The sequence below is a fragment of the Camelus bactrianus genome, chromosome 27 (assembly GCF_048773025.1).
Source record: "Camelus bactrianus isolate YW-2024 breed Bactrian camel chromosome 27, ASM4877302v1, whole genome shotgun sequence".
Classification (NCBI taxonomy): Eukaryota; Metazoa; Chordata; class Mammalia; order Artiodactyla; family Camelidae; genus Camelus; species Camelus bactrianus.
In genome coordinates this window covers 12,328,996-12,343,151 of record NC_133565.1, presented here as the reverse complement: position 1 = coordinate 12,343,151, position 14,156 = coordinate 12,328,996, and the positions used below count along the sequence as shown (strand labels likewise).

The 14,156-nt window shown below is 39.3% G+C and overlaps 1 protein-coding gene and 2 non-coding genes across 15 annotated transcripts in view; all 3 read left to right on the top strand.

Annotated features, from left to right (window-relative positions):
- The window catches only part of SNRPN (small nuclear ribonucleoprotein polypeptide N), a 30,781-nt gene that overhangs the window by 3,076 nt on the left and 13,549 nt on the right, over positions 1 to 14,156 (top strand). For 4 of the 13 annotated variants that reach the window (XM_010946266.2, XM_074354156.1, XM_074354147.1 and 1 more), the window contains exons 1-7: positions 1,952 to 2,092; positions 3,270 to 3,421; positions 5,456 to 5,567; positions 6,029 to 6,181; positions 6,635 to 6,773; positions 7,145 to 7,270; positions 7,378 to 11,520. In XM_010946266.2, coding sequence (XP_010944568.1) covers positions 2,090 to 2,092; positions 3,270 to 3,421; positions 5,456 to 5,567; positions 6,029 to 6,181; positions 6,635 to 6,773; positions 7,145 to 7,270; positions 7,378 to 7,415 — 723 coding nt within the window. In that variant the 5' untranslated portion in view covers positions 1,952 to 2,089 and the 3' untranslated portion in view covers positions 7,416 to 11,520. Of the gene's footprint in view, positions 1 to 1,951; positions 2,093 to 3,269; positions 3,422 to 5,455; positions 5,568 to 6,028; positions 6,182 to 6,634; positions 6,774 to 7,144; positions 7,271 to 7,377; positions 11,521 to 14,156 lie in introns of those variants that run through there. The other 9 variants (XM_074354153.1, XM_074354154.1, XM_074354150.1 and 6 more) reach the window with 9 other exon arrangements.
- On the top strand, positions 11,015 to 11,086 carry LOC123614421 (small nucleolar RNA SNORD107). Its single transcript, XR_006721772.1, has one exon. It is a non-coding gene; the product is annotated as a small nucleolar RNA SNORD107 (small nucleolar RNA).
- On the top strand, positions 12,947 to 13,016 carry LOC123614420 (small nucleolar RNA SNORD108). Its single transcript, XR_006721771.2, has one exon. It is a non-coding gene; the product is annotated as a small nucleolar RNA SNORD108 (small nucleolar RNA).

Here is a 14,156-nt window from a genome sequence, read left to right as displayed (position 1 = left end):
CCACCTTTAATGCACATTTAATCCTAGTTCTCATTATGCTAATCTATATCGGAAACTTTTTTTGTGATTACACTTTTTTCCTTTACATGAAATTTTGAAAAGCTGCATGCAGCCCTGCTTTTTTTCCCTTAGTAATCACTGTTTTTTGGCTCATTGGTAGCATGTCTCCATTGTTGGTAAGGGAGCGTTCTCCAATAATAGGGTCTTGTTGAATGTTTAGCTTTCTTTTTGTTTTGAGGGGCACCAATGACCATATAAAAAGTAATTATATTATGAACTTTGAACATTATTTGAAGGTCCTGACATTTTTCTTTTTAAAAACAGCTTTATTTTGGTGTATACTTTATATACCATAGAATTCACCCAGTTATAAACCAGTGATTTTTAGTAAATTTACAGAATTTTGCAGCCATTGCTATGTGTACTCTTAGGATTTTCCATTACCTGAGGAAGCTCCCTCATTCCCATTTAATTCATCCCCCATTTCCACCACCCTATTTCAGACAGCCACTTAATTTACTTTCTATCGCTATGGATTGCTGAAGATCCTTAATCTTAGATACACTATTATAAAAAAGGAAATCACTAATGATTCAAACATACACCAAGTATTCCTGAATTTAGACTCTGCCTTATAGAGAATCCTGTTAGAATTTAGAACATCTGAATTACAGGGTTTAAACTTCTCACGTGAGTTTGGGTTAGAAACTGTATTTATGGGGGGAAGGTTGTCCTCCATGGAAAACTGCGCAAAGGATGTGTGGCAGTTTGCACATGGAAGACAAAGCTTAGGAGACAAGACATTCACAGTAACGATCAGGAGTGTATTTCTTTAGACAAGATGATGCCCCCACTTAACTGAACTGTTTATTTTATACAATTATGTTACCTTTTGATCTAGTGTTACAGGTCCATGTAGAAGACTGTAGTTTCTTTTACTTTATCATTTTGATTTTGCTTTAGTTCATAACCATCATTCAAGTGAGTTCATTTTCGCATACTAAAATAGATGATTTTAAATGTACCTGACCAGTTTATTTTACTGTTGGCAATTTTCTCCACTGAAAATAGTGGAGAACATTCTTAGTGGAAATATTTGCATTGTTAAAAGTGCAATCATACCACATTTTGTTTATGATACTGAGTTACTTTTATGTGTAAATCCAAATTCCCATTCAAAAGTAACATAATTTGTGTTTCCTTTTTAATGAATATAATTAGAAGTTTGAGACCCTTTGCCAGACTTGGCTAGATTTGGTTCTCATATACTTGTTAGAATCATTTTCTTAATTACATCAAGAAAATGATAATACTGTTCTAATCCATATTCCACTGTTTACTAAGAAAGTAAACCTTATATTTATAAAAGCATTCAGTAGTTTTAAGTCCCCTTTTAACAAAGGACATCTTAAGCAGGTACATGAAAATGTATTTGGTTCTTGGCGAGGAAAAGTTTCCTAGCATTATTTTGAAGGGACTTTGGCTTGGGGAAGGGAACATTGAGGTTGAAAACATTTATGTGGTTCAGCCAAGGGGCAAAAGTTTGGACTAACTCAGGAGTAATTCAGATGGAGAAACTTAAGGATACCAAAGTGTTGAAGTTGAGATGACTTGGTATTAGTTTAGGACTAGAGAATGAAACACAATGTATGTTAAATAGGAATGGAAAGAGAAAATACTACACTTTGGGAATGAAAAATAAAGCTTATTTTTGACGTGTTTAATAATTTCTGTATAAAATTCATCAAACTCATAACCATAGGTATGTAGACAGCAGGGGTTAAGATGAGGGAATAGTGAAACTTAGTGTTTACTTGGTGGGTATGAGAGCTTGAGGGGGGCTGTTTTTGAATATCTGTTACAGTGATTTTCGTGCAAAATTGTCTGCCTGTTTTACAACGTGGTAGATTGCAGTGCAGCTAGTAGATCGTGCTTTCCTCTGCAGGCTCCATCTGCTATCTGAAGCTTCTGCCCCAGCTTGCATTGTTTGTAGGAGAACCTGCGTCATACCTTTATCTGTAGCCTTCCCTTAGGTCTTAAGGATCCTGAAACTTTTCCTGTGGACATTGGACTTGGTGGAACAGCAATCATGGTAAGATGCGTGTTGGGGCAGAGGGATGAGAAGCTACTGTGAGGGCCCAGTATAATGGATTGCCAGAATGTGGGGTGTTTGGAGGCTCTTCATGTTAGAAATAAAGAATTAATGTATGGAAATGATACCTTACTGCATGGAAAATAGTAACTGGAGGAGAGCTGTGTTGTGTCTGTCGTCCTGCTGCAGTGGGAATGTGGTTTGGAAAGAGATCTTGTGAGGAAATACAGAAGAGAGTTGTTCATCATTAGAGTAGAAAGGGACCATCCTGTAGATGGGGGACTCTGAGGTCAGGTTCTAGTAGACAAAAAATCTACCTAAAAAATGCAGGGCTTTGGGGCTTTGGGGTTTGATCAGTACAAAGGAAAGCAGTCTGTAGTGAGGGACAGAGGGCATCGTCTCAGTTTTTTGTTTCCATTTACATTTAAGCTGATCAAGAGTGTGTATTCTCAGTGGGAGGATATGCCAAGGGGGCAAAAGTTAGTTCTTGATAAGTTAGGGAGAATCTTACCATGGGTTCGTGGTATTCCAAAGGGTGTCTGTAAATAGAGATATTGTATTTCTGCATGTTACAATGTCAGAAGACTGGGCAAATTAGAATGAAAATCTTTTGAAAGGGTGCCTAGTGGGACAAAAATGAAATAGAAAAAGTTTGGGAAACACTGATCCAAGTTTTGAACGATACGGAATGTGGGGTGTGGTGGAACCTGGGACAGAGGCCTTTAGGGAACTGAAAAATAGTGCACTGTATTTGCATTGTATTGGTGGAGTTGCAAACTTTTGGATGGAAGTAGGAATCGCCCACCATTTGCCTAGATGTCAGGGGTAGAAGAAACAGTCTACAGTCAAGTATTCTGTAGGAGGGTGGAATTTGGGATTAGAATTGGGAAAGGCAGGAATTAGAATGATGGAGTACTAAAAGGAAGAACTGGGTTTGGGGATCTTCTGGGGAAGAAATATATTTAGGGGAACTGTATGGGGGTGGATTCTGAGAAGTAGAGGGTTCCACAGGGGGACTGTAAGTGGTCCTGGTCTGGTGTATTAAAGGGATGGAGAAAAGGTGGGAGGCGTGCTATTTTTGTTAAGGTTTGGATTGGTAAAGGAGTGAGGAAGCCAGAGAGGGTTAGAAAGTAGCTGCAGGAAGGCTAATGACTGGGTCTTCTCTTACTCCTTCCAGACGGTGGGAAAGAGCAGCAAGATGCTGCAGCACATTGACTATAGGATGAGATGCATCCTGCAAGATGGCCGGATCTTCATCGGCACCTTTAAGGCTTTTGACAAGCATATGAACTTGATCCTCTGTGACTGTGATGAGTTCAGGAAGATCAAGTAAGGAGACCACTTTGGGTTTGGGTACTAGGATATGAGGGAGCATCTGGCCACCAGTAATGGTTTACAGAGGGTGACTGAAGGAGGTAGGGAAAATGAGCCAGGACTGGCCTCTTGTCTAATGACCTGGCCTCATCTCTGAATAGGACAGATCACCCAACCTTATGTATTCACACTACTGTTTTATGTTCGGAAATACAGTTATGAACTTAACTAGGAATAAAACTGTATATAGTGTGATCAAAAGACCAAGTTATATTTATTTGGAAAACTTGAGAAATGTTGATAGGTTGGCTTCTGTAACATTCCTTCAGATTGAAGAACTCTTAAGAATAACAGTTACTCTTAATGGTCTAGGAATTGGGATGTGAATAGAACTCTCCAGGCCAGGTCTAGCATGTGTTCAGCCAGCCTCTGTTATGCCCCTTGTTTTGTGTGTGAATCATCATGATCAGTGTTGATCTGGCATCAGTCCCTAACCTCCCTTGCTTATTTCTCTGTGACTTGCCCTTGGCCCTTCTTCCAGAATAACCCCATGTGGTTGTGCCTTCCCATATGCGGCCACCCTCTATCTACCTGACTTTGGGGAGCTTCCTTTGGCAGGGCACTGTTGGACTGCCCACAGCAAGGGCACACACCAGCTGGTGGATCCTAGTAGCGTTCTGCTCCCACTCAGATGACTTTTCATTCAGAAGAGTATTTAGATCGGTGCTTGTAATCTCTCTAGAGGTTCAAGATTTTGCTTCAGTCTCTTACCTTGAAGCAGAATTTACAAGGCTTCACCCTTGACTCTTGGCTTGATATCTTCTCTTACCACAGTTAATGCTTTACTGTTCAGAAGTTTAATTTGAACGCTTCACTTAGGGATTTCAAATATGAAGAGAAAGATGATAAGCAGCTTCTCCTGTCTGCTATGGTCTTAAGTCTGTTCTTAAATCTGAATAGAATTCATAACATAGTCCTTCCCTCTTCCTTTATTAGTCTTCTTTCTGCATACCAGTTTGGATCATTTCAGAAATTCTAGGATGATGAATGCTTCAGTCTTATTTTTTTGTATATATCATCTATTTCTGAAAAGAATAAAAAAACTTTAGGATGTTGATGAATACTAATGGCATATGATGAGAGCTTTAGGCATATTTAATTCTGCTTCACTCTTCACTAAGTTAATAGGATAATTTAACCTAAATAATGATTTACATCCCATCTTAACATGAAAACTTGAGGTTTCAGTTTTGCCTGTCTTCAGAGTCTTAGTCAGTGGTGATCATTTTATAACGTACAGAAATACTGCATCAGTATTGTACACCCACAACTAAAAGTGTTGTAGGTCACTTACACTTCAGACACAAACTCACAGAAAGAGATCAGATTTGTGGCTTCCAGAGGCACGAGGTGGGGGAAGATGAGTTGAATGAAAGGGTCAAAGGTATGAACTTCCAGTTAAAAGAGAAAAAGGTACTAGGGATGTAATGTACAACAGGATGAACGTGATAAATGCTCCTGTATGTTATATATAAAAGTTGCTAAGAAACTAAATCATGGGAGTTTTCATTATATGGCAAAACATTTTTTTCTTTTTCTTTTGTATCTGTAAGCCATGTTGGATGTCCACTAAACTTAATTGTGATAATCATGAGTATATAAGTCAAATCATAATGCTTTCCACCTAAAATGTATATAGTGCTGTGTGTCTGTTATATCTCAATACAACTGGGAGGAAAAATACAAGCTTTAAAATCAGTACTATTTTAAAAAAAGTTCTTAGCAATGTTGTTTGTATCTGTGTTTCAGAGAGAAGTTAGTTTTGCTGTAGTATAACATTAAGGAAACGTTCTGACAGATTGAGGATTGGAAAAGAGCTTTGCCTTTCACCCTTTCAACAGCTAAATGTAGTTTTGTTTTTGTCACAACTCATTAACTGTGTGAACAGAGCATCTTGGCATCAGTTGTTGTCTTAATTGATACTTAATGTCCTGTAATATTCTAGCGAGTGAATGAGCCATAGCTTAATTTTTTTTTTCTAATTTATAGGCCAAAGAATGCAAAGCAGCCTGAGCGTGAAGAAAAGCGGGTTTTGGGTCTGGTGTTGCTGCGTGGGGAGAACTTGGTTTCCATGACTGTGGAGGGACCACCCCCCAAAGATGTAAGGAAGGTGTAGGACAGGGCGGAACACTGATGTGGAAGGACATCACGTTATTTGAGAGATTTGCTGAATCAGGGTGCACCAGAGGCACAGGATAGTATACCTTTGTCAAGTGAGATGTGCCCGGCCCTTGGTGTCAGTTCTTGCTTGTCTGTACTTAGAGGTTAAGGGTTTCGTGTTGGGTTATGCCATGTTCTGAGTACACCTAGATGAGGGAAGGGATTGCTGATTTATTTTCTCTTGGTAGGGTCATGAAGACACACGCACTCACTGTTTGACAAATGTACATTTAATTTGCAGGATGCCTCTGTGGTGCACTGGTCCCTTTATTCTTTGGCATTCAGAACTAATACAAGATAGGTGATGTGGGAAGTTGGTGGGAAGGGGTAATCTACTTTTAGGAATAGGGTTATTGGTAACGTTGGATCATTTATTTCAAGCTATAATTTTTCTTCTTTCAGACTGGCATTGCCCGGGTACCACTTGCCGGAGCTGCAGGAGGCCCTGGGGTTGGCAGGGCAGCTGGCAGAGGTGTACCCGCTGGTGTTCCAATTCCCCAGGCTCCTGCCGGCTTAGCAGGCCCTGTCCGAGGGGTTGGGGGGCCATCCCAACAGGTGAGGAACCAGGAGAAGACTCTGTATTGTTGGGAGAAAGTGCCTAGAGCCTGAGGCTGAGGAGATTTAAAAACCTGGGTGTACATCCTTTTCTGTGTAAGTAGCATATGCTGTAGAGGGACATGAGGGACAGGTGTCCACTAGGAAGGGAACAGATTAAAGCCACCAAGGTAAGAGTAACTCACCACCACTGGTGAGTGAAGAGAAAGGTGGATGGAAAAACTAGAGTTGAGGAAACGCAGAGGGGCTTACTAGGTTTAAAGGTGGGGGCATATTCCGTTTAAAGGGGAATGCAAGAGTGCTGAATTTCTTTTTAAATGAGAATAATGGCAGAAGCGCAGAATTGCTTTAATTATTTTGTGTTTAATAGGCCATGATCCACCTTTTACTTTCTGTATTTGGGGAGGTGAGGGCATGCCTTACCTCTCCCGTGGTCTGACCCTTCCCTCCCAGGTGATGACCCCACAAGGAAGAGGCACTGTGGCTGCTGCTGCTGTTGCTGCTACGGCCAGCATCGCTGGAGCCCCGACTCAGTACCCGCCGGGGCGGGGGACCCCACCCACTCCTGTTGGTCGAGCAACCCCACCTCCAGGTAAGGGATTGATGAACTAGAGGTAAAGGGTTGAATCTTAGATATAGTTGTGGGTCTATGAAGGAATCGCATCATCTATAGGAAGTAATGACTAAAATTACTCTTAAGAAGATTGAATTAAGATGAATTAAGACTCAGCCTAACTGTCTAACTAGGAACTCAGTATGTTTTTCACTTTAGACACTGATTTAATGAAACACTGTGGACTCTTTTTTTTTTTTTTTGAGTTCAGGATGACCTACATGTCAGTGATCAAGGAGAAGATTTTCAACTCTCTGCTGGGCTTATTTTTTAAAATACTACCATGTTTAATGCTACCATCATAGCTGAGCTGATTTATGAGGCCTTGTTTCTGCCATTTACCTTTCTAGGAATTATGGCTCCTCCACCTGGTATGAGACCACCCATGGGCCCACCAATTGGGCTTCCCCCTAGTCGAGGGACACCAATAGGCATGCCCCCTCCAGGGATGAGACCCCCTCCACCAGGAATTAGAGGTGAGTGGGTACATGTGTTCCCAATGGTGCTAACCAAGGCCCTGAATAGTTACATGTTTTTTTTTCCCCCTCTATGGCCTTATGGAATTTTGCTTTTTCTTTTCCAGGTCCACCTCCCCCAGGAATGCGTCCACCAAGGCCCTAGGATACTGTTGATCCTTCTTAAGTCACTTTTTTCCTGCAATGCGTCTTGTGAAATGTGTGCAGTGTTCGTGAGCTTTTGTCCCCTCTTTGCTGCATTAATATTAGCTAATAAATGCATAGAGCAATTAAACTGTGAGGGTACTGTTGTACATTTTTTTTTGCCTACTGATATTTTTGAGGTCAGAGTTAAGACTGGGATTTTTCTGGTCTTGAAGTTACTGTGGATGAAGTAAATCCTGTTAAGCAGCTCATCTAATAATTCTCTTTAATTCTTTGGATAAATGGTTGTGATACTTGTTTCAGCTTCCTAACATTGACTTTGCGCCCTGACTCATGTCAGTTAATAAACTTTACACATCAGGAAACTTCTGACCAGGTCATGGGGGTTGAGTGGTTGACCTGAGACTCACACGTGGCCCCTCTACTATGCCACACATACTCGAAAGAAAGTGGGGTTGTGATGAATGACCTTGTAAGGCCACCTATAGAAGGAAACAGGTACTGAATCACTTTGTTCATTAAATCAAAGCATTTTCAATAGGAGGGTGCTCCTTTTCCTTCCAAGGTTACCTCAGTTGATCAGCTTTTTACAGTGCCCTTGTGTCTGTGTGATCAGAGATGGTGCGACCCTGGAATACTCATCGTCCCCTACCAATGAGTAAGTGTTACACATTTTTGAATGAATGGCACAGCCTGGGTCCTGGGAGATGGGGGTAATTGCATATTTGAGACAATTTGAGTTACTTAAAGATAACAACATTCTTAAATATAGTTGACACTCTTACATACAAATTGTGATTATGTCCAACAGCATCACTTAGTGATGGACTGGTAGTGTTCGGAGGAGTAGACAATCTCTCCCAGTTAAGGGATGCCCATGTGTCTAAGTCCAGTTTCAATTAGTTATGGGAGGATGAAATCATTTTTAAAAGGAAGAGGGAGGAGGCTTTAGGTTAAATGGCTAAGGCATCAACTAGACAGTAACCGAGTCCTTAAATTGGTTGTAGGAGCTACCTTGTAAAGTACCACAGTTGGACTGGTGATAGCTCCTTAATAACTTAAAGCTGGTAGATGGTGTCTTCTCCTGTGATTTTATCAGCAGAGGTGTGCCTGTCACTTTGTCCAGTTTTCAAATCATGACCTTTCAAGTAATAGCCTCCCAAAGCAAAGGGGCCTTCAGAATGACTACAGTTCCTGGCACTGACTTGACAGGGTTTACGCCAAAGTAGTTTCTAAGCTTAACGACCACTGTCTGGTAAGGGACATGCAGCAGCCAAGGCTTCCTTGGTTTGGGAGATTTTTATAATGCTGATGTGATACTTCTGTTCAGAGTTTGTGAATGAAACTTTGTAGTTACCAGAGCCCCAGGGAAAGTCCTTTATGTGAGGTCTACAGGCAAAGACATTCTGTTAGGGTAAAACTGACTCTGATAGATAATGGATACTTTTTCTCTAAAAGCGGAGATGGATATGTAAGTAGCCTTATTTTCTGAGCAGTGTGCTATCTGGATCAACTGAGAATAATTCGTGGTACTTCTGCTTTTGGAGGGAAATGCGATCTGCTGGTTAGGATGGCCTTCAGATTTGTCATGAATGGTTATGCAGCATATTTGAAGAAGGCTTGTTCTCTAATATTTTCATAAGTAAAGATGGCCTCTTTGCAAGTTAAAGGTGAGTGGCAACAACTTTAAGATTCTGCAGAATGCTTTTTTCTAATGGCTATTTTTCATTGGTGATGATACTATTTTTCTCTGCCTAGGACTTCCTTGAAGTTTTTGAGAACTCTAATTGTGGAACACAGACAACTTGGGACAAATAATTCATATAATGGCATGTAAGGTATAAGGTGTGTGTAGAAGGGTGTAAGATAATGTGTGGCTATTTTGTTATGGATTGCTAGATCTGAGCTTTTATGGAGTTCCATTTGGGACACATACCGACATGTCAGTTTTCAGACATTCATAGAAATACTTACCTAAGAATTTTTCCTACATTCCTGTATTCAAATGAATACGTGTTTCATCTAAAGCATGGTTGAAGAACTTCCTGGTTTCCTGGTCACACTTCTTAACTATGACTCCATAAATACATCCATATTACTTAGTAGCATACATTTTCTTTATGGTTTTTTTAATTGAAGGTAGAATTCTGGGATTTAATAGTTGTGCTACCTTAAATAAGCACTTACAGTTTTGAGTTGTTTGTGGTATTCTGTGTTTATGTGATTGGTAAACTGGGCTTGGTATAAAAGCATGTCGTAGCTCCCTGCCCTCATAAACTCGCTGGTGGTTAATCATGTAATCACATCAAATTTTAGAAGCCCTGTAATTTTTCCATGTTCATTGGTATGTAAGTGATAAATAACATTATTTAATTTTAAGATGTACAACATGATGTCAGGTGTGTGTATTGTGAAAAGGTTACCACGATAAGGTTAGTTGACGTGTCCATCACTTTATGGAGTTATCATTTGTTTTGTTTGTTTGTTTTATGAGGGGGAGGTAATTAGATGTATTTATTATATTTGGAGGAAGTACTGGGGATTGAACCCAGTACCCCATGCATGCTAAGCATGCATTCTACCACTTGAGCTATACCGTTTACCCCCATTTGTTTTTTTAATGTGGTGAAAATATTTAAAAATCTACTGTCTTAGCAGATATTAAGTGTACAGTATATTGTTAACTATAGTACGTTAGATCCTTAGAACTTACTAATCTTGTAATTGAAAGTTTATACCCTTAAATCAGCATCTCCCCATTTTCCCATACCCTCCCCCCTGGCAACAACCCCCATTCTGTTCTGTATCTATGAGTTCAGGCTTTTTAGATTCCACATAAAACTGAAATCAGAAGTCTTCAGTCTTTTGTAAACAGAACTGATGTTTTGTTTCTTCTGGGTCTTTGCTTGTAGAAGTAATTTATGGAATTATGTGAAAATGGTAATACTTGTCTAGAGTTTTCAAAATCTTGTTTCAAAGATGAGAATAAAAACACAATTGTGTTGATTTCAAATAAATATTTTACTGGGGAGGAGGGTATAGCTCAGCGGTAGAGTGCATGCTTAACATACACAAGGTCCTGGGTTCAATCCCCAGTACCTCCAATAAAAATAAATAAATAAAAACCTAATTACTCCTCCTAAAAATAAATAAAAATTTGAAAATTTAAAAAAAATCTTTTACTGATTTTGGCAAGTAGTCAGTTCCAAGTTTCTGATCCATCATGAAATTTTCAGATATATGTTACTCAGTTTATAAATCATTACCAGATTCTGTTTTGCTCATTCCCTTGGAACTGGTCACACATGTAATAATGCTCAGTATTTGAATTTTCTTAAGTAAAGCGATGCATGTTGTTTTTCTGTCTTGAAATTTTATCAGTCTTACGCAATGCATTTTTGCCCACATAGTTGATGACTCTGAAAGGAAGAGAGAATTTGATCACTGGATTTTCTGAAATGTCAGTGTGGATTCTACCAGTAGTGTTGCCAGGAGGCAGAAAATCGTATTAGCTGCAATTAAGACAAACAAACTACTCAAGGTAAAAGTAAAACCTTGTAAGAAAAAGAAAATAATAGTGTATTACAGAGGCCTTGGCTAGGTTTATGATGACACGGGACCTTGTCTGAACATGCTGATTTCAAAGTTGGAGCTTGAAATGACACTGAAATCCAGTCAATGTGCCTCACTATACTTTGCAGAGAACATTCTTGACTGAATATGTTGGCTTGATCTGTGAAAACTGAGTAGTTAGAAATGGCAGGTGTGGTAGTACACTTTGCCAGTTCCTCCAGTTTTCTTTGTTTTTTTCCATAGATTTTGTGAGCTAATTTTTTTCTTTCTGTTTTACTCTTTCTCTCTATATAAATATGTGTGTATGTGTGTGTGTGTGTGTGTGTGTGTGTGTACTCACACACACACTGTTCAACCCCACAACGGAAGCTCTGGCTTGGATCTCAGAAGGCACACAGGTGGTGAGATGGAAACAAGGATGTGTGTGAAGGGGACTGCCACATCTTGGATCAAACGTTGAGTGACACAGTTGTATGTGTCTGAGTGATGTCCAGAAAGAATGGGAACGTACTTTATGAAGCACAGTGAGTGTGGTAAGTGTCCTCACAGACACTGTTGGTGTTTAAGGACAATTTTTTTCCTTAGTTGTCTGCAGTTGATCAGTGGGTATAGAACCTATCACACAGTGATGTTTAAGAAGTACGGCAATACCAGGGGGATGGTTAAAAAAATAGGGCGTTGCTGATTTTTTTTTAATGATATTAGATACTTTACAGTTACTTCTTTTAGTGGAATGTCTGTGATTAGAACTAAGGCTGTTTAATTTCATACTCTTAATACTTTACCGTAGTGAGCTTGGCCCCTACGTAGGAATAGCTATTTCATGTACACCAGGGCTTGTTTTAGGGAAGCTAAATGCCTTATCATGAGGTCTACAGGTATTTATAGGGACACATTTTAGTCATTATTGGTCAAAACTGAAAATAAAAAAGTGTTGTTTGAGTTCATAGGGGTGAGAGTACCTCTCTTGTTTAGTTTAGTTATTCCAATTCTTCCCAATAAATTACCACTTTCTGTATCTTGGAAAGACACAGATGGAAATTTCTAAGTTCTGACCCTCGTAATTCAAGGAAATGAACTTGGCCTTTTGCAGTTGCTGATGCTGGGCCCTAGAGAGGAGCTGATTTACTAAACAATGCATTTAATCACTTTTAATGTCATTATTCTTTGATATTTATATTTACTTTATGATTAATGAATCTTCCGTTATCTGTGATTAGGTCCATGTGCTTTGTTTATAGTAGCTATAATGCGGGTTGAGTAGTAATTTAACAAGTAACGTAGAAAAAAATAACTATACAAAAGAGGTACCGTGGACAGTTGAATATACCAAGATCTTATCTGTTAACAGTCATCTTAATTTGTTAATTTGTTGAGGGTATGTGTGTATGAATAAATGATGTGGGTGTTGACACTGTGGCAGGTGAATAGTTTGTAGTGAAAGGCTGTTGGGATTCAAAATAATTAATTTACATTCTTCTTAAAGTGAGGTAGACAAGTCCCTTTAAAGTTTCCTCCCTTATCAAGTCCCTGATTCCCTGCCAGAAATTTTAGTAGATTTATAACCTCAGATTGGTTTCCCTTGGTGTCCTGATCCTGGCTTGTAGGGATGGAATATGCTGTGTGAATTGAGAGGAATGAGCTACCTTTCCTACAGACTTAATTAGATTAGAAGCATAGCTGAGTGAGAAAGGGAAAGAATGAGTTTGGGGTCTGTTGAGGTGTAGTGCTGACTGAGGACCATTTCACCTTGGATGTTTGGTGCAACTGAGCGTTGTCAGTTATTACAGGGTGAAAAGATGCAGGGGTAGTTACTGGTTCAGCCCCATCCGAATAGTCCTTATTCTTGAAGTGATGCTTCTTTATAGATGACCTCAAGAAAATTCCTTGTAAATATAAATCCCTGGAAGACAATCAGGTTTTGGGGGTTTTGTTTTTGTTTTGAAGGTGGGAGGGTTGGCTTGATGATCAGACTCATTATTTCTTGAACCTGATGACAGCTTTATTCCTGTGAGCAGAATCCAAGGTCCAGCCAAGCGACCTTACAATGGGATCAATTTGGTGAGAAGAGTAGTGGAAGGAATTAGTTAGCAGTAGATGGCGAGTGCAGTGGTGGATGAAAGGAAGATACAATGAAAAAGACAGGGTATAAAGTGATTGTAACATGTCCTTGTGTTGCCGAAGTGTGAAGGGGGATATGTAAATTGACCACATTGTCTGGACTGTTTCAGTTGTTCGTGATCTGAAAGCTGTCCTGTTTGAATATTAAAACAGTGCGGGTAGGTTAGGAGTCAGAATTACCATTTACCTGCTACTTTTAACTTCAGTGTGTGGGTCTCAGCCAGGTTTGCCATTGTGAGTTTTTTGCCCTGTCCTGAGACAACTATTTAGGCCATATTGTCTTGAGATTATTGTGACTGGCAAGATGTACTGATCAGCTGTCTGTTCCTGCTGTGGTTATTGGAATGGGTAGAGAGTTATATATTTCTAAGTAACTTAAATAAACTCTCTCAAACTTAGGTACACGTCAGGATCTCCTGGAGTACGAGTCAGTGTTTCTGATTTAGTAGGTCTGTGTCTGAGAAGTTGGCAGAAGCTGCTGGTTTAGGCACCACACATAGAGGATGGTTGGGTTTTGTCGAAAATGAAAATACTCATTTTCTGAAAGTGCTGTTATGTGACTGCTAGTGTATATGGGTAACATGATGAAATACAATGTTACAGAATGTTTACAAATACGGAAATGAGCGGGGAATTTTGAAAAAAGTGGTTATCTTATATAATAATCATTGCAGAATACTGTATTTTTTCTTGCCAGGTTTTAACAAAGTAGAAGTGAGTGGTAATCATTGGGATCTAATGTGTTGGGGACAGAAGCATGCCTGTAATTCTTTGAGAATATGAATTCATATATCTTATAAGAACAGATTGCCAATATACATTTAAATTGTGTTTCTCATTTTGAGGCAACACATGTATTTTTGATAATTTTCCTAATAATGAATCAACTATGCAAGTTTTCATTAACTTTGGATAAAAATGAACAATAAACAAAAGTTCCCAGGAAATAGATGTTTTAAACAGATTTTAAGATTAGATGTGATCTTAGTGAATAATGTGTTGATTTCCTAGACATGGTAATTTCTACCTATTACTTTCAGGGTATGTT